General features: G+C 44.1%; 3 protein-coding genes across 5 annotated transcripts; 2 read left to right on the top strand and 1 right to left on the bottom strand.

Annotated features, from left to right (window-relative positions):
- Positions 1 to 26: 26 nt before the first annotated feature.
- On the top strand, positions 27 to 1972 carry LOC6584656 (pickpocket protein 28). The gene has a single exon (XM_015161258.3). The coding sequence runs from the start codon at positions 140 to 142 to the stop codon at positions 1892 to 1894; it is 1755 nt and encodes a 584-aa protein (XP_015016744.1). The 5' UTR covers positions 27 to 139; the 3' UTR covers positions 1895 to 1972.
- A 962-nt stretch (positions 1973 to 2934) lies between these two features.
- Positions 2935 to 14231, top strand: LOC6584655 (rapamycin-insensitive companion of mTOR). Of its 2 annotated transcripts, none has more exons than XM_002010263.4 (12): positions 2935 to 3422; positions 4771 to 4981; positions 5047 to 5592; positions 5651 to 5804; positions 6918 to 7802; positions 7866 to 8054; positions 8120 to 8328; positions 8400 to 9191; positions 9254 to 9378; positions 9458 to 9696; positions 9754 to 10391; positions 11043 to 14231. In XM_002010263.4, exons 1-12 carry the CDS (start codon positions 3356 to 3358, stop codon positions 13171 to 13173), a joined length of 6186 nt encoding a protein of 2061 aa, XP_002010299.1. In that variant the 5' UTR covers positions 2935 to 3355; the 3' UTR covers positions 13174 to 14231. The 2 variants fall into 2 exon arrangements, with proteins under 2 accessions (XP_002010299.1, XP_015016745.1); XM_015161259.3 differs by having other exon boundaries at positions 9748 to 10391.
- Positions 14232 to 15377: 1146 nt separating this feature from the next.
- LOC6584654 (E1A-binding protein p400) lies at positions 15378 to 18950 on the bottom strand. Of its 2 annotated transcripts, XM_002010262.4 has the most exons (6): positions 18875 to 18950; positions 17148 to 17773; positions 16953 to 17076; positions 16105 to 16271; positions 15700 to 16019; positions 15378 to 15632 (listed from the first exon to the last, which is right to left on the bottom strand). In XM_002010262.4, the coding sequence occupies exons 2-6, from the start codon at positions 17676 to 17678 to the stop codon at positions 15470 to 15472; spliced, it is 1305 nt and encodes a 434-aa protein (XP_002010298.2). In that variant the 5' UTR covers positions 17679 to 17773; positions 18875 to 18950; the 3' UTR covers positions 15378 to 15469. The 2 variants fall into 2 exon arrangements, with proteins under 2 accessions (XP_002010298.2, XP_043863705.1); XM_044007770.1 differs by lacking the exons at positions 15378 to 15632; positions 18875 to 18950 and having other exon boundaries at positions 15894 to 16033; positions 17148 to 18036.
- Positions 18951 to 19153: the final 203 nt, after the last annotated feature.

Genomic DNA, 19153 nt, shown 5'->3' with positions numbered 1-19153 from the left:
ACGAATAATGGGAAAGAGCACATGTTAGTTAAAAGTAACGGCACTTGGCTCGTAACGGCATTCGCCTAAATTTATGTATGTACGTACAAGTGTATAGTTTTGTTGAACAAGATTAGTTGCGTTAATTTTTGTTTAAACAATGTTTGTACGGACTAAAGGCTTTGAAACCAAATCACCCGCAACTTTATTTGAATGCGACATGGAAGGCAACGACTTCGACGTGAATACAAGAAACAAAACTAAGAAAACGCCGAAGCGAGCAGCTGGGAGAACGATCTGCCAATGTTTTATGCTGACGTACAAAGATTACTTCCAGCACAGCTCGTTGCACGGCGTGCAGTACCTGGGGGAGGAGACGCGGCCGAAGAAAGATCGTATTTTTTGGCTATTCGCATTCCTGCTGTCCATCTGCTGCTGTGCCACGCTGATCCTGAGCGCCTACAACAAGTGGAACGAGACGCCGGTGATCGTGAGCTTTGCAGAGAGATCGACACCCGTGTGGAATATACCCTTCCCCGCCGTCACCATTTGCTCGGAGACGAAGCGCGTGCTTCAATCGCAGAGCAACAATACGTTTGCGAATCTCTACAGTCAGTATACGGCGGAGAGGCATAACTCACACGTTTTCCAGCCACCAAATGTCACGTCCAAAGAATTGGAAGAGTTTCGTACGATGCTCCACGTGTGCAACACGCACAGCATCCAGCAGGACATGCCACTGATTCCCGGTGACAATCTGGACTACCCCAAAGTGCTGGAGCGCATGTTGCCGCCGTTCGACCGTTACTTCTTCTACTGCCGCTGGCTGAGCCGCTTCAACGAGTGCGACAAGTACTTCCGGCCAACGCTTACCGAGGAGGGAATCTGCTACACATTCAATGGCCTGCGACCCACGGATATCTATCGGAAGGGCACTTACCAGTATCACCAATCCGCCGAGAACGTGTCTAAGTCGAAGTGGAGTCTGGACAAGGGCTACGATGCATCATGCGACGTGGAGACATATCCAGCTCGTGTGCTCAGCGCTGGCGCACGCTCGGGCATCTTTATGACATTGCAGAGCTTTGAGCAGGAGGTGGACTACGCCTGCCGCGGACCCGTGCAGGGCTTCAAGGTGCTGCTGCACGCACCGGACGACGTGCCGCAAGTGTCCAAGCAGTTCGTCCGCATCCCCATGGGTCGAGAAGTGTTGATAGCCGTGAAGCCAAACATGATAACCATGTCCGAGGGCATTGCCGAGTATGATCCGCAGCGGCGACAGTGCTTCCTCGGCCACGAGCGTCCGCTGCGCTTCTTCAAGGTCTATTCCGAGTCCAACTGCGAACTGGAGTGCCTGGCCAACTTTACGCTGGCCAAGTGCGGCTGTGTCAAGTTCTCGATGCCCCGCAGCCTGGACATGCCGGTCTGCAGCGAGAACAAGATCCATTGCTACCACATGGCCGAGCGCGAGCTGTTGGTGCGCGAGTTCCACCGCGTTCGCAAGCTGAATGCAAAAGGCGCGTCATCGGACGGCAGACCCATGGAGACGGCATGCAACTGCATGCCCGCCTGCACTTCGCTCGTCTATAATGCGGAGACTTCGCAGGCCAACTTCGATTTGCATGAAATGCTGGCGGCCGAAGGAGACACCGATTTCTTGCGCGACTATCCCGGCTCTCAGATGTCTAGGCTATCCATTTACTTCAAGCAGAATCAATTCATCACATCGAAGCGTTCCGAACTGTACGGCGTAACCGACTTTTTGGCCAATTGCGGTGGCATCTTTGGTCTTTTCATGGGCTTCTCAATCCTAAGCCTCGTTGAGGTGGTATACTACTTTACATTGCGTTTCGGTGTCAATCTGAAACAAATGTACAAAGTGGATTCAAAAGCAACAGCCGAATGTAAAATTTGACCTTTTCATTCGCAGATTTTATGCTGCGCATGCAAACAGATCCAAATTTCTGTATATTGAAAACTGTTTATTTTATTTTTCGTTTTAGGTTTTTTATGTTATTTGTTAATCTATCTCATGTAAGAATCTTTTGTTTGTTTTTTTTTTTTTTTTAAATATTTGTAATATCTTAAAATTTGTTTATATTATATATCAATTTGTAAATAAATTTTTAAATAAATACGATTTCCATATATATTTTTCGCGCCGATCAAATATCGATAAGCATCAGCTTTTCTTCATTTGCCCCTTGGCTAAATGAATCGGAACTATTGCTTACTCTTTATTGAGAGATGAGCAATTTAGCTCACTCATTGAGCACAATCGATAAAAACTATTTAAATTGTTTGCAATTCTTTGGCGGACTTAGTATTAATGCTCTTGTCTTTTCAAATAATTATCTGGAAAGTAGTGAATTAATTAATGGATATATTATGCTAACTTCAACTATACATAATATGCACATTTATTTCGTATTCACTGCACCTATTGATGGTTTTGTGAAAATTTAACAGGCCGAAGGAAGCTATGCAGACCCTCTTAAGAGAGGAATCTCATCGCGGAATTTTTATCGCCCAAACTGAAAAGTAATGGCCCGACTAAGATTTTGGGAACTTAAGATGTCCCATTTATGGTCTGTAGGGCTTGTGGTTTGACTGATGAAATGTTATTTGGTCAATAACGATTTGTTCGCATGAGCGTCCCAAATGCCACACATGAATTTACAGTACAATAACATCCCTAACAAAAAATATATCGATAGTTTGGCTGAATTAAATAATTTTTAAAAGACATATATATTTATTATTCATACAATTCAACTGAATAGAAGTAATATAAATTATTAAAAAATATGATTTTCCAATTTTTGTTTATTATTTATTTATTTAACATTATAACTTTTGTCAATTAATTAATAAATCGTATCATGCTGCTTAAGTTGCCCAGCGCTTCGATATTTCCGGTAGCCCTGATAGCTATCGATTGTCCTGCTTATTTCAACAAAAAAAAAAAAAAAAAAAAAAAAAAAAACGCATTCGCTAGTCAATTTCGCGTTTGGTTTCTGTGCAAATATAATATTGATATAAACAATATAACCGAAGTGCTTAACAACAAAATAAAAGTGTGCATGCCAAAAACAAAACAAATATAAGTGATTGAAACGTGATTTAACGCAATAAAATGCTAATGTTGACCAGCTGTAGGTTAACATCGCTATCAATATCAACAACAGTGCAAACAAGAGTGCCATAAAATGTAGAAAGTAAACAGAGGCAACGCAACTAACATTAAAAGCAATATATTTTTTCATTTAATCGCGTGCACTTATTATTTTGGTTTTGTGTTGGTGAATGGGCGCCGTCACCGCCGTCGCTGCCACCGTCGCCGCCGCCGCCGCCATCTTCGCCGTTGCACTGAGATATGGCCTCTCTACATTCCAGTTGGCGTTTTGGCAAAAAAAGAAGCAAACTACAATTACGCATTAATGGTACGTTGGTTGTTATGTGTGTGGCAAATGATAACCGTTAATCAACATATGCCACAACTTTTATTACATGCATAACAATCATACAGCTGCACACACAGACACACACACGCACACACATAGATCTAGATTCTGTTATTGTTGTTATTTCTAGCCATTGCTTGGCTCTGTCTGACACAATAGATTCCAACAGGCCTTACCCAATAAATATGCAGGCAAATTTGATTGCGCATAACGGGAAGAATGTTGCAGCAGCAACAACAGTCGCTTGGCAATATTCTTTTCGATTTTCATAACTTTCTCGATGATAGTGTTGCGGCCAAAAATGGCCTGTTATTTATAAAAATATATGTGGATGTTTATATAAATACATATGCATATATATTGTATTATATATATAAATAAACATATATATTTATGTTTTGTTTGACCAAATTTTTACTACATGTTTGATTTCTATTAATAGACGTCACGTCGCTAACATATAGCCCCAACGATGACGCAGCAAGCTAATAAAAAAAAGACCAACGGCAGCAACAAAAACAACAACTAACAGTAACAATATACATTTGTTGTTAATTTGCTTCCCAAGTACAGTTGGTTCTGTGCCGTTGCCTCGCTGCAACTTGGAGAGAAAAAAAAACAACAACAACAACAACGGTTATGTGCTATGACACTCACTTGAATTTCACGTGCACCGGCAGCATTGGTCTCTGATTAGCTGCGCTCGTGAAACAATTTCACTCTGATAAATAGCCAGTCTTGGCATTTAACAGCTGTCACTGTATGCCTGACACACATATTCACCACCCATATATAAATATATACATATATATATTATAAACAATTCTTGTCAATAAAGCTAATTATTGATAACTAACATAAATAATATACATGCCGGAAGCTAATTGAAATCGAAGAACCCTTTACTGTAATGTAAACATTTTCTACAGAATTATTTACACCATATAACGACATATGTACATTATGTTTTTGTGTATTATATAATTAGTATTTATTAGCAAACTTATTGATATAGGAATATCATATCATATTTTACTAGAACATAATTCTGTTTGAAATTCCCAAATAATAAGAATAGACAGCCATAAATGCTATCTTCTTCAAGCAATGATTTATTTTAATGGATATATTTAATTTCAAGAAGACAGCTCTGCTCTTATGACTATTATTGATAGATCCAATCTATTAAAACTGTTTCTCATGATTTTATATTCCACATTCCTTCATATATATAGTACTTATATACCAGAATTAGAATTGTAAATGAGAACTCTTTAAGCTGAAGACCATTGTATTCATATTTAGTGCACATTTATTCTCATTTCAGTCTCACAAGATCCCGAGGACTTTTACCGGTTGGATCCCACGAAATCGGCAGCTGAAAATGCGTATGACATCTATGCCATGCTCTGCGTGGAGGAGACGCGGGATACGAAGCGTCTGTTTCTGCTCAATGCTCTGGCCTCCCTATGCCTGGCGGCCACCTCAGGATCGCCGCACAACAACATACGCTTTAGCACGGAGGAGCTTCTCTATTGGTGAGTGGCGTTTGCAACTTTGGGAATTGAGAATCAAATCCATGCTAATTTATTGGTATTTGCAGTCTAAGCGCCTCGCTGGTGCACACCTTTACGCAGGTGCGTGCGGCAGCGCTGCGCACCATACGATATACGCTGAGCACACCAAAGGACATCAAGACGTTCAATTCGCTGCAGTTGCAGCATCTGCTATGCCGCTCCATCGATCTGATGCTAAAGAACGACGATGAGCGTGTCCAGGCACTGAAGCTGGTGCGCAAAATGCTGGCGATAGCACCAGAAGACATTAGCCCGGTGGTGGTCAGATGCCTGGTTTCCTTGGCCGACAGCGGCATCGAGGAGAGCGACAATCTGCTGCGTGCCTGCCTGGCGACCCTAGCGGAGTTCGCCGTGCTCAACCCGGCCCTGCTGATCGTTTGCGGTGGAGTCTCATCCATAACGCGGAATGTGCTGGAGTGCCACAATCCACGCATCGCCGAAAGCCTGTGCGGTGTGCTGCTCTATCTGCTCGAATGGCCGCAGACGCGCAACATTTGCGGCGTTCGACTCGACTGCCTGGCGGCACCTTATTGTGATTTCACCTATGGACTAGGCATCATGGATAAAAACAAGTTGGTTGCCCAGCGATTACAGCTCCCTAACTACGATATTAATGTAACAATCTTGCAGAGATGCGCGCGAGCTGCGCTATACCAGCTGTCGACTGGCGTTACTTTCTGTGTTACGCAGCTGGACGGGCACGCTCGAATTCTGTGATCCAAGCAAACCTTCAGGCTTGAAAGCAATAGTTGATGCTTTATATTTAAATCAAATTGAAGTTCGAGTAAGTATGCAACAGATTTTCCAGTTTATTAGGAAGAGTTTCTTTATGTAAATTCGGTCATTGATATATGTCGTATAGGTTAATCAGCCAATTATGTTAGCTTTGGGGGTTAAAGGTTCAATGTAGTAGATCTAGTGGGTGGTATCTGTTTAGGTGGCGGGTCATCAACCGCCATCGTGGTAATTAAGTTGTTGGCAAGAAATTTAGTGGGTCTGTGTAACTATATGGTCCATATGGGCTTTGGTTTATCTAGAAATCTTCTGATTGATCCAAGGAACTTCCAGCTCTTCGTGAATTCGTTTGCTCGAGTGAAGTAGATGTAAGCGATCGTGCTCAAAACTTTGATATGCAATTTCTATATGATGTCAGACTTGACATGGCTGGCAGTGACCCAGATTGGAATCTTAGAGGTCCACATTGGTTGCATAATGGTCTTGTAGATTCGAAGCTAAACTCCTAGGGATAGATCATTTGCAGTTCATGTTTATTAATTAGCTGAGACTTTCATATATATGTCAAAAACCAATGCCGAATTGTATATATAACAATAATTTCAATATATATATATATATATATATATATATATATATATATATATATATATATATATGTATAAAAATTATTTCTTCTCTGAATATACATATTACGTAATAACATGATGATCATGATCACATGTTAAATCTAGAAAATTTAATATAAATTTAAACGTCAATTCCGGAACCAGCTAGCATATCAATTTTATTTTAATATAAATATTGGGTTGAAATTCACTGTTAACCAATAATTTTCTTTAAAAGCTTTAGTAAACAATATAATGATGTATATAGTATAATGATAAAAAGTAAGATATTTGTTATCTATTAGCTCATAGTCAAAGGGTTTAATTCGTGGTTTAAAGCAGAAGGCATGATGGATGGGATTTTGTTGTCCAGAGTCTCAGATTGACTCAGCTGGTGATGGTTACACATATTTGTCTATATAAGGAATTCTTACCTTGTAGATTATATATGCATTCGCACTTAAACATAAACTTGTTAGCAATACATAGAGGTACATTAGATAACACTAAGTACGATATACTAATTACTATGAATTCCATTTGTATGTCAACAGAAAGCAATATTGGATTTGCTTTACGAGCTGCTGTCGGTGCCGCAGCCCGGCTGGACGGATGACTATGACGTTGCGCTGCAGACGGTGGATCCGTCCGACTTCCAGGACTCTTGGCTGTTGAGCAACGGCTTTGTGTCCGCTGAGGGGCGTTCGATATTGCCCAGCTTGGCAGCGCGTGCGCCCAATGTGGTTGAGCAGCACTTGGCGCTGTTGCTCTACTGCTTCCTGGAGACGGGACTGCTCAATGCGCTGGTCGAGGTGGCCGTCGCGCCCGATCAATTTGTATCGGTGCGCGCCACGGTGCTAATCGCGAAGATCCTGCAGCTGATGCACACGCATTTGCCGGCGGATATATTCAGCACAAGTCCGGCGCTGCCCACGCTGGTTGGGCACGCCACGCAAGGCAATCAGCAGGCGAATGCAGCTGTCGCTGCGTTGCAAAATTATCAGAAGATTCTGCGGCAAAGGCCGGCGTCGTGCAGCCTGTTCCTTGATAGCATTATACAGGGCGGTGCGCTCATACAGACGCGTCTCTTCCGGCGCAATATCAGTGCACAGGACCAAGGCAGTGCCTTGCAGCTGCAGGATACGGCTGGGGCGGCGGCAGCGGCCGTGGCCATGGCATCCTCGTCCTTTTCACCTGGCTACAGAGGCACGGCAACGCTGGACCGACAGCGACTGGACTCGGTGTCGTCCAGCGACGAGTCCAATTCGCAGGCATCGAGCTCCCTGCGCTCGAGCTTTAGACTGAAGCGTAAGTTTCTGCCGCAGGTGTTCAACCTCGACAATTTGCGTGCCTTAAATCGACTTTTGCACGAGTCCCATGTGCTCGTCCAGGCGGATGCGAATGCCTGGGACTGGGAGGTGATCATCACCATACTGAGAGTAAGCATTCCCTATATAATAATGCGCATGTGCCGCCGCCTAACTTTCCTCTTCTTGTCCCAGTCGAGTTTTATACGCAAGCTGGACTACACGCCGGGCAAATTCCTAAATAAATTCCTGAAGCGCTTGGTGGACTTTTACAAGCCGAGCAACAATCGCTTCTCACATCAAGATCTGGTGCCAGGCTACTCAATGCCGTCGTACGTGAGTGCCGGCCTCGACCTAATTGATGTGCTGCTCGACAGCAGTGAGGTAATTATTCCCCATCGCAATAAGCGCTCCTCTTCTAATCTACAATCTTCAATTATGTCCATCAGCTGGAGTGCATGCGCTACATAACGGACTACTTCTCAGACGTCAGCCAACATCTGCTGGCAGTGACCACCTCCAGTCGGGCCCACGACTGTCTGTTCAGTCCGCAGCATATGAACAACACCATGTGCCAGCAATACTTTCTGTACATTGGGCGCATGTGTCGCTCCGCCAAGGGAATTGAAGTGCTTAAGAACACAACCGTATTCGAATAGTGAGTGCTATATCATGGCTCCCGTTTTGTGGTCTTCGTCTATCTAATTGCTCTCTCGTTCTCTTCATTAGTCTGTTTATACTGGTTCAGCAAACAGATCATGTCTGCTATGTGAAGCTGATTGTCTCGGGGCTAAACTACAGCCATGAGAAGCTGCCGCGACAGGTGCTGGAAAAGGCGCTGACGCAGGCCAAGACGCGCAGTGGACGATTGTATGCCACGCAGTTTCTGGCCGTGCTGCTGCGCGCACGCTTGCCCAACTTTGAAGTTTGGGGCTTACCACTGATCATACAGCAAACCAAGGATGCGGATGGCAGTGTTATGCTGGCCGCAATGGATGTGCTCGAGGAGGCATGCCATGACAAATACTATCTGGAGGAGATCGTCAGTCTCTGGCCCAATCTAAAGAAATTGGGCGACGTGGGCCGCCTGCTGATGGCCCGCTTCTATTCGCTATCGCGCGGCCTGAACAGCAGCAAGGCTCACATCGAGGAGGAGATCAAGTATTGGCGCACTGGCTACAACAAGCGCTACGTCCTGATCGTCGAGGCCGAGACCCACTCTTGTCTCACGCTGCATGTGCGCAACGAGGATGGCTACTACTCCAGGCGCAACTGCAACCAGAGAGCGCAGCTAGTCCCGCCCAATATAGCGCCGCATCTCTATGGCCAGATGGTGCAGACCACCCAGGGCATGACAGCGCTGCGCAAGTACGCCGACTTGCCCCAAGTGCTCGAGGTGCTGACGCGAGGCAAGTGCAACGACGATGCCGAATGCCTGGAGCTGAAGGCGGCCATTTGGGCTCTAAGTCATGCCTCAACGCATTCGAATGGCATCGATTACTTTGTGGAAATAGGCGCCAGGTGGGTCAAGCGACAGCTCCAACTGTCCAACTAGCAATAATACCAATATCTTACATCTGCAGGCTCTATGAGAAGCTCATACTGCTGGTAACCCAGTGTGAGGTGTACTCGGTGCGGGCGACTTGCTTTAGCGCATTGGGTCTAATCGCTGGAACACAGGCGGGCGCCAATTTGCTATTCAAGCTAAGTAAGTTATTTAACTGTGTCAGCATAGGAAAGTCCGTTTAATCACTGGAAGATTGCTAATGGATATTTGATGTCTATAGATTGGCTCAGCGTGCGACACGATCGGAACACGATGTGGCCCGTTCATCAGCCGGAGGACTGGATGTCCAGCCAGTTCACACCGGTGCGTCATCACTATGAGGACATGCCGCCGTACAACTATATGGGTATTGAGGATCAAATCGATGCTTCCTACGATGCTGGCAGCTGTTGGAATCTGCAGGATGCCAATACCACAACTACAACGACCACAGACAGCGCCCGGACCACGGCTGAGGAGGTGTGCTATGACTGAACAATCCTAATCTCTAATAGCCTAATATGCCTTCAGTTGCAGTTCGGTCGATCGCTCAACATTAGCGGAGTCGCCGCCAAATCGAAGACTCTGCCGGAGGGAAGCAATGTGCGCCAGGGCAAACACCAACGCTCGCTGTCCGAATCAAAGACAACGGACGTATTTAGTCTGATAGGCGGTGTCTCCAGTGCGCCAGGCGTTGGCTTCTGTCCCATGCACTATCAGCATCGAATACGCTACAATTCCTGCACAGACTCGAATACGTCGGGCGTCAGCAGCTGTGAGTCGGTGACGGGGCGAACGGCGGCCGCAGCCGCTGCTGCTGGTGTTATCAACGTCAGTGACTTTCAGCAGTTTCCGCTCAGTCCCATCCAGAGCATGTCCAATCTGCAAGAGATGCCGCCGCATCACGCCGACAAGCTGCGGCGCCGCATTTCCCTGCTGGGCACCACTTTTATGCAGCCAGTGCTCAGTCCGCTGGCTATGGAAGGCTATGCGAAACTGCGCTCGCTGCGCGCTCGCAGCCGTCCGGTGTTCTCAGAATCGGCGGCGGAGCTCTACGACTTTATCGACATTGTGGATAGGGGCGAGGTGCAGCCGCGCAAGTACTCCTGGGGCGAATCCCATCGCCGGATGAAGGTGCGCAGCTTGGATCGTCAGACGATGCTGAATGTATTCACGTAAGTAGTGTTAACAAGTTTATTACTCAATACATATTATTAAATATTAAAATTATAGTTATATAGCTTGCTCATAAAAACAAAATATATACATATACATATATATGCATATATGTATATATTTGAGGTCACAATGTATATAGAACAAACATTAGTTTGTTTATCTGCCTGCTGTCTTGTCTCTTTCTCTCTCTCTCTCTCTCTCTCTCTCATTCTCTCTCTATGGCCCATATACATGTGCAAGTGTTTGCGGGCAACGCTTGAGAGAGAGAGCGAGAAAGCTACATGTTTGATGCAACAGAGCGAGTTGGATAGATTCAGCCATTATAAAATTGGTTCGCTAGCATAGAAATTATGAATATGGTAAATATAGAAACGTCTAACGTTTAGCTGCTCCAAGCTATAAATATTTCAGATCCAAAATTAGATAATTAATGCGTCGGAGCCTTTAATTATTTTCAAAATTTGCTATTCACTCAGAAGGGAGAGGGTAAAGCGTTCGCAAATTGTCAAGCCTGTTATATGCAATTAGTTTTGTGCGATTTGTATTATATGTATATTTATATAGATTGAGAGAATCTCGATATAGTTACGGTCTGTTTGTTCAGATTGTTTTGATCGTTATTATAACTTTGTATTATCCTTTGGCAGACGTCTCTCGTCGGAGGAACTGCAGGTGCCATTGCCCACACTGAACACGCCGAAGTTTCTGCCGCAGAACGATCTACAAGGACCGTGCTACACGGGAATCTGTTTACCGAAGAACGCGCTCGATTTGTTTCCGTCGCGCAATCTGAGCCGTACGTATGTCTCATGTGATATCATTGATCAGGATCTGACGGGCGTGAATCTGCTGAGCGTGCGGCCGCAGTTTCTGACGTTCCTCAACGACTCGATCAACAATGAGGGCGGCGATGAATCCTCGGTCATATCCTCGCTCTCCGATGTCTCATCATCGGCCAGTCGCCGGCCATGCAAGTGGCAACAGGGCTCGAAGCATGCGCGCAGTCAATGCCTCTACTGCACGCGCTCGCGTCGTCAACGCGTGCAGGCCCAGGTGCCGGCACAGGATGGCAACAGCAACATCAATAGTAGTAGTAATAGCAACAGCAATAGCGCAGTCGCGCCCTGCGAACTGTACAGCAGTGCATCGGCAACGCTCGTCGCCGCTGGCATGCAGGCTGGCCCGGCGCTGGCCCGCAAGAGCACGGGAAAGTCGAGCGGGGCTGCGATACAGCTAGCGGACATGAGCTTTCACTCGCCCGAGAGCATACTGAGCGAAGAGGGTCTGCCGGGCAAGGTGACCGCTTCCATACTCTACAATGTGCAACGCATGGCCAATCCGGTCAGTGCGAAGCAGTCGAAGATGTCCCTGCTCGAGCTGAAGCAGAAGCATCCGCATGCCTTTCAGGACATTTGCCTGTATTCGGAGTCCTGCAAGACGCTCGGCCGCAGTAGCTATCGCATGAGTGCGCGACGCTTCCTGCAGGAGCTCTTCCTGGACCTAAACTTTGACGCGTTCTACGTGGAGCCGCAGCTGATTATCAATGCCCGCAGGCAGCCAGCCGATGAGTCAGCTGGATCCCTAAGCTCTGCTGGGGCTTCAACATCAACGAATTCAACAGCGGCAACGCCAACGTCAGCATCAGCAGCAGCGACCCCAACGGCAGCAGCAACAGCCACAACGCCAACATCATCATCATCATCAGCAGCAGCAGCAGCAGGAGCAGCACAGGTAGCAGGAAGTCCTTCGAATCCAACACTATTATCTCATAAGGCACAGCTGAAGCCAAAGCAGACGGCGCAACTAGCGAGCGTGTACGAGACCAGCTGGGAGAACCTACTCATGGATCAGTCGCCGCGCGTTGGCGAGCACATCGGCGCCAACGAGTCTACGGTGCAGGCATATTCTGGACTGCCACGTCGGAAGACTGCGGCGGACACCCACAGTGAGCCGCCCATCGACGAGGCGAGAATTAATGATTTAATGAAGTTAGTTCGGAGTCGATCGCCGCGCATCGGTGCCAACAAGACTCCAGTGCAGACTCCGGCCAACCGCAATGAGCTGCACATTGACGATGCGACTGAGGATGCAATGAACAGCGACGAGGATGCTGGCGAAGATGTCTGTGATGGCAGCCTTGACCAAACACAGGCCAGCAGTGTGAGCGCTGCAAATCCCGCCCTCCCTGCCCTCCAGAATAACAAGCGCTGCAGCGGCGGTGCGATTAGTCAAATGCAGGAATCACCACCGCCGACGCTGACAATGACAACGGCGACTGCGACTGCGACTGCAACTGCAACTGCAACTGCAACTGCGACGACAACGACGACGGCGACTTTATCATCATCAGCCGCAACAACTCCGATAGAGAGCACGGCGTGTGCTAATCTTCAGAACGAGAATCGTCAGTATATACGCGGACGTTCCTGTACGCTGGAGCTGGATTTGAGCTGCACGAAGAATAAATTCCCGATCACGAATCGGAATCGAACGACGGCCACAAAGTCGGACCAGGGATCGATGCTGGGCTCAATGATTGCTCGACAAATAAGCCGGGATAAGCTCTACTACACCAGAATGACCAAGAGCCTGACTGCGTCCGCAGCGAACCCCTTGGGCAGTCTCTACTGCGAGAAGCGCCTGCAGAGCTCCAAGTCGGAGGCGCTGCTGGATAAGGGCGGTGGCAGTGGCGATGGCGGTGGTGGAGACGGAGACGGTGACGGTGTTGGGAATGTTTCCAATGATACTATCAATTGGACGCCACCCAAACGGAGCTAGAAGACAAAGTGATCCCGATCCATATCCAGATCAAGCATACAGCATCAACGCCCGCCCTGCAAGTAACTAGACTTTTCTCTAATGGATTAAGTTCTTTTAGCTTAACGCGATAAGTTGTCCATGGTTTATATTCGATTTTTTTTTTTTAATATTCGCTGAGCGATTTATGTAAGTTGTGCATATATAATATATACATATATATGTTACGATCACAAGGAGACGAGAAAGAGGAAGAGGAAGAGGAAGAGGAAGAGAATACACACACATCTAAATATACATAAACCCATTATAATAATTAATTAATATTAATATTATACGAAAAATAACTATTTTCTGTAGATTTTACAATTACAATTAATATTATTGATAAATATTTTCTTTAAATAAAATTCATTACCGTTAAGCGACACAAATAATCCAAAAAAAAAAAAAAAAACACACACACACACACACACATATATATATACATTATATATATAATTTTTATTTGTAATTAATTAAAAGAGAAAACACGAAACAAAACTAGCAAAAGGTTTTCGGCTCGCCGAAGAGAAATATCCTTGCAGATAAATAATATTTTATTGCTTCCTTTTTTTTAATAATAATTCTCGTGTAATTTCCTGATCCGTTTCTGCGTCAGATCCTGCCTGACTGAGAGACTTAATTTTAATAATAATATTAATAAAAAACAATAACAACAACTGACTGACTGATCGATGATTAAATAAAATGGGTTCTTGGACTCGCCTACTTCTAGTACGTTCTACATGTAGAGATATATTTCGTAAGTGAGATTGTATCGTCCTCTGCAAGGATATCGCAAAAGAAAGGTTACCCAAAAAAGAAACAGCAAAACCACCGCAATTTATTTATTCAATTGTACTTAAAAACAAAAAAAAGAAAAGAAAAACCATATAAATTAAAGGTTCACCAACAACTGCGTCAACTGCAAAACTGTATGCAATGATTCTGAACTGTATTCAAAGAAAAGCTCCTAAATCTAATAAATACATCCTCAATGAAATTAAAATATTTTTAGACAATAATTAAAACGTAAACCCTGCTTTTATTAATTCACGATCATTAAAACACTGATGTAGGGCGAGACTTTTAGACAAGGATGGGTTTATTTCAATGTCGAGATGAGTTCTTTGCGCCTTCATCTGTAAAGGCATCTTCTTGTAAGCTGATCGCAATTGCTGATAGCTTCATATAATTGGTAAAATCGACGGAGTCTAAATTTTGGAATTTGGATAAATACGGCCAGCTAAAGCGAATAGACAAAATACACACTCAATAGAGAATGTATTCCTCAAGAGTTCCAAATTAATTTGAGGATAATCGAGTTTAATTTTTTTGAGTTTATATTAAATATCCCAAATTGAACATCTGCCAATGCAAAATCCTCGCACTGTTCCATAATTCATGGTTCTCAGTTCATATCCATTTTGTTATCTAGCTCAAATCAGGCGACACACACATCTTTTATAATATCATTGTCAATTTTAAGGGTTTTATTTTTGGTGGAATGCAACCCAAATTATTTTAGTAAAAGTCTTAATAGACTCCTTGAAAGTAAGAATATCTACCTCATCGATAACAAAATGTTAACTAAACATTTTCCCAATTTCTTTGAACTCATTGAAAACGAGAAATAAGGGTACAATGACGATTTACTCAACTTTGAATGCCCATACTTACTTTATTTGTATCTATTTAAAAACATTTTTATTCTCTTCCTCGGATAAAATCTCTATTAGAATCAATAATATACTGGACTAATTTTTCCCATCGAAAGTTTGATTGTTGGTCTGTAATTGGTCTTACATATAGGAAATAGTCGTTCGTTGCTTATAGAACATGGATTAGTCCCAAACAGGCCTGCATTCTATTTGCTAGATAATACAGAAAATCATTCTATAAAATGGTTCTTCTGTCATCAGATTCTTGAGTCCAAATCAGACTTTTTTAAGTGACTTTTTAAAGAGTATTACGCAATCGATAATTGATCTGACACATAGAAAATACTCAGTCGTTGCTCATAGACCGAATAATGCATTAGATTGGACCCAAAATGGACTTTATTGTGTATGCTTCCTAGATATTATAAGAAATCATCCTCTATAGAAGTGTTAGCGTATTCTAGTCTTATATGAAAACTTAAGTGCGAAACGAGTTCCTAAATTCATGCGGGTTCTTTCAGCTAATGCTCATGTTAACTTTAATTTGATTTAGTGATAGTTACATTTAGATTTGTATTACAAATTAGTGCTATCCGTAGTAGGTACAAAGTTGCTTAGACAGAGATATTGAAATGTGTTCGACTGCTATGGTAGCAGCAAATAAATATCGTAATATATAAGAACGTGGCGAAGATGCCCAAGGCGTTGAGAGCCATCGAGAAGCCAAGAAAGTATTTCCACTTGCCTCGAATGGCTTCGCAAGTCTCGCCAATGTCGCTGGGATGGGGTAAACGGAAATGGTTAGTCCCACAAGTTGGGTCAAGTTCGTTCCGGATATACTCACTTATCATCAGAGTCAGCGTCTGATAACGCCGCAGTGGTCGTAGCTTGCTGCTCCTCCGTCAGGCAGGTGCAGTTGCTGTAGTTGAGCAGGGAGCTGGTCGCCGGGCCACAGTTGCCATCGGTCAGCGTCGACGTGGTCTGCAGCTCGGCGAACTCGATGGCGGCACAGACCAGCGCCAGGCAGCAGAAGATCAGGGCCAGGGCGGAAAAGACATACGACTCCACCAGCAGCACTTTGTAGCAGCTGTTGTGCGACCTCTTGTAGTCGGACTCGCGATCCCTCCCAAGCAGTATTAGGCCCGCAATACTGGCAAGTAAAAGCTAAAATATTGCTCCTTTACTACTGGATGAGTAACACTTGGGCACACCAACATGGAGGACATGGTGGTGGCTAGTTGCTACTCACTGAAAGGCCACTTAGGTACGGGTTTATCAATATGGATGCACTCGGTGTCCAAACAAGTATCGAGATGGCCAAGCCCACGATCAGGAGGCCGACGGCCAGTTGCAGGATCAACAGTTGGCGTGAGAAGTTCGAGTTGCGAATGTGTGAAGTATATGTCTCCTGGATGCCTGGGATAAAGTAGGAAAATACAAGATTAGATAGAAGAGAAGAACAACGAGGAAAAGCAATTATAAGGAAAGGTGAGTGAATGACGAGGACGATAAGAAGAGAAAGGAGGAGACAAAAACAAGGGTGAAAGTAATTGAAGACAGACGATGAAAAGCATTGATAAAGGAAAGATGAGAAAAGAGGCAACAAAAACAAGGGAAAAATTTACGAAAGGAAACAAAAAGTTAAAGGAGAAGAATACAGAAGAAACGAAAGAAAAGCGAAATCAAATATATGCATTAAAATATTAAGGACAATAAGATGAAGCAATAAGTGATAAGTAAATAATAGAAGAGGATGTTGAAGTAGAGAGAGAAAATACAGGGCGAGAGGCAGGAGCAGAAAAACGCAATAGATGGGATGATAAAGGATGAGGATAGAAAATAAAAAAGAAGAACAAGAGAGTAGGAAGGAGATGAGAATTGAAGAGACAAGATAAGAGAAGAGAGGAGATGCAAAAAGGCGAAGGGTTGAAAGAAACAAGACAAGAGAAGCCATCAGAGGTGCAAAGAACTTATATAAAAGAAGAAGAGATTCGGCTAGAAATGAGAAGAGAAGCGATAAATAGAGCCGAGAATGAGAGGGGCAAAGGGTAGTTGCGCCTGTTATGGATCTACCCATTCTCTGTTTTGATCACTTACTGTCATGGTTCTTGTTGACCACTATCATCCGACTGTGCCTGAGACTGTTCCGAGTCGGCGTGTGTCGTCCGGCGATCTTCATGCCCTTCATGTTCTGGGGGACCGTGGTGCTCATGTAGACAGCCTGTGCGAAACACATATTGGAATGGGCAGAGTAAGTAGATGAGACTATCATGCGGAACAGCTGATACGCACCTGCGTTGGCTGCAGCGCATCCAGATCGCTCAGCGGAATTTGCTCGTATGTGGCACCGAAGCGCTGCGAGACGACTGTGGGCGAGCTGCTGGCTTCCGGCTGAGCGGGAATTCGCGTGGGCTGTGGCACATTTTGGTATTTGGGCTCCGGCTTGATAACCACTGACGGCATCGCTGCGGCAGGTGAGTCACGCGCACCGGCTGGCGAGGCTGCCGCAGTCGCTGCCGTGTCACAGTTGTGGATGCCAAAGAATTTGGACTTGGCATCACTCAAAGCGGCTTTGACTGCGGCTATGCTGTGGCTGGTCTCATTCAGCTCTGGGGCCTGCTCCTGGCCATTGGCGGGCCACGCCTTCCTGTTGCCGTTCACGGCAATGCTTGGGCTATCTCGCAACTGTGGATGCTGCTGCTGTTGTTGTTGTTGCTGTTGTTGTTGTTGTTCTTGTTGTTTCATCTTCGGTTTGGCTGTGCTCGCTGCTGTTGCTGTCAGGTTGTCATAGGTGCTTATTGGACGTACGGCTTGTGATTGCATTGTTGTGTGCTTCCTTGAGCTGTGGGCGTTGTTCCAATAGTGCTAGAGCCTCCAGACGCATAGCGTATCCTCAGCATGAATCGTTAAATATATTGCTGAAATATTGTTTATCAGACGGTCAAACATCTTTTAGGCCAATTGCGCTTTGATCATTCTTGAGCCCTTAAGAAACATTTAAGAGCTTTTGTTACGAAACTGTTTCAAAATTTTAGGAAATATCTGAGATTAGGTTTTTGACTGCTTTAATGTGGCATAAATTAAGCTTAAAGCTCGATTTCACAGAACATATGTGTATGTACATATGTATATACATATATAATGAGGTAGTATATTTGATTCAACTTCTGAGGTATTCATAGTCTTTAAGAACCTTTGAAACTTTTAAATATTTCAAATCCCAATTTCCCAGTATTTTCATATATATATATTAACATACTTTATATATGTAAATATATTTATTATGTGAGGTAAATTTAGTTCCAGCTTCAGTCTCAATTTATAGGTTTTTTTGTAGGCTATTCACATGACATGCAACAGCCAGCACATTCAGTGTAATTGGCCTAGCTACATACATACATACATACATACACATGTGTATATGTCTCTATACTGAAGGGGGAAATGTTATGGACCGTTGGGTTTGCTCTTGTTAAATGTTTGCTAGATGTATTTTGGTGTTGCTTTCAGGCCAAAACAAACAAAACAATTGGAGTTTTCATTGATTACAAAACGTTTTGTTTTGTTCGATCTATTTAAAGGTGTCTTCCGCATTACAAACAAATTAACATATATACAGGTATATATAGATATGTATCTGTGTCTTATAAACTGATTCAAGTAAATGACATGCAGAGTGAAAGAGATAGAGAGAGAGAGAGAAAGAGAGATATGCATGCAGAAACTTTGCCAACTTTAAGTTCATTTCAAGTCACAGTAAACAAAATAGTGAAAAAAAATTAAAAAATATGCATACAAAATTAACGTAACGACAGTAAAAAAAAAAAACACGTTATATACTCTAGATATGTGTACAGGTAGGTGTGTGAGAGTGTGTGTGTGTGTATGAATGTTTGTAGTTTCTACTGAGCCACACAAAACAACAGTCAATATTAAAGAACAAAAAAAAAAAAAAAAGACACACGCATACAACAACAACAGAAACGGCAAAAAAAAAATAGCACAACAAGAATATATACATATATATATAGAGACGCGAGTGGTGGGAGAGAGAGAGAGTCGCCTGCAACTGTACGCACCAAAAGGTGAAAACAAACTAAAAATAATTCTCTCGAATTCACTGCGATCGAGCGCTTTAAACAAGCCAAATTTCCATTTGTGCGCTCGCCGCTTGGCCTAACCGAAAAAAAAAAAAAAAAAAAAAAAACAGTTGGGAGCGCAGCTAGCGCAACGGAATCCGCTCTCTTAGCGGCCAGCACTGGCAGCAAGAGTACAGCTACAGCTACTCATGCGCTTTA

Source organism: Drosophila mojavensis, unplaced genomic scaffold (assembly GCF_018153725.1).
Source record: "Drosophila mojavensis isolate 15081-1352.22 unplaced genomic scaffold, ASM1815372v1 contig_136, whole genome shotgun sequence".
Classification (NCBI taxonomy): Eukaryota; Metazoa; Arthropoda; class Insecta; order Diptera; family Drosophilidae; genus Drosophila; species Drosophila mojavensis.
Note: the sequence above shows the minus strand (reverse complement) of the source record. Positions and strands in the feature narration are given on the sequence as shown.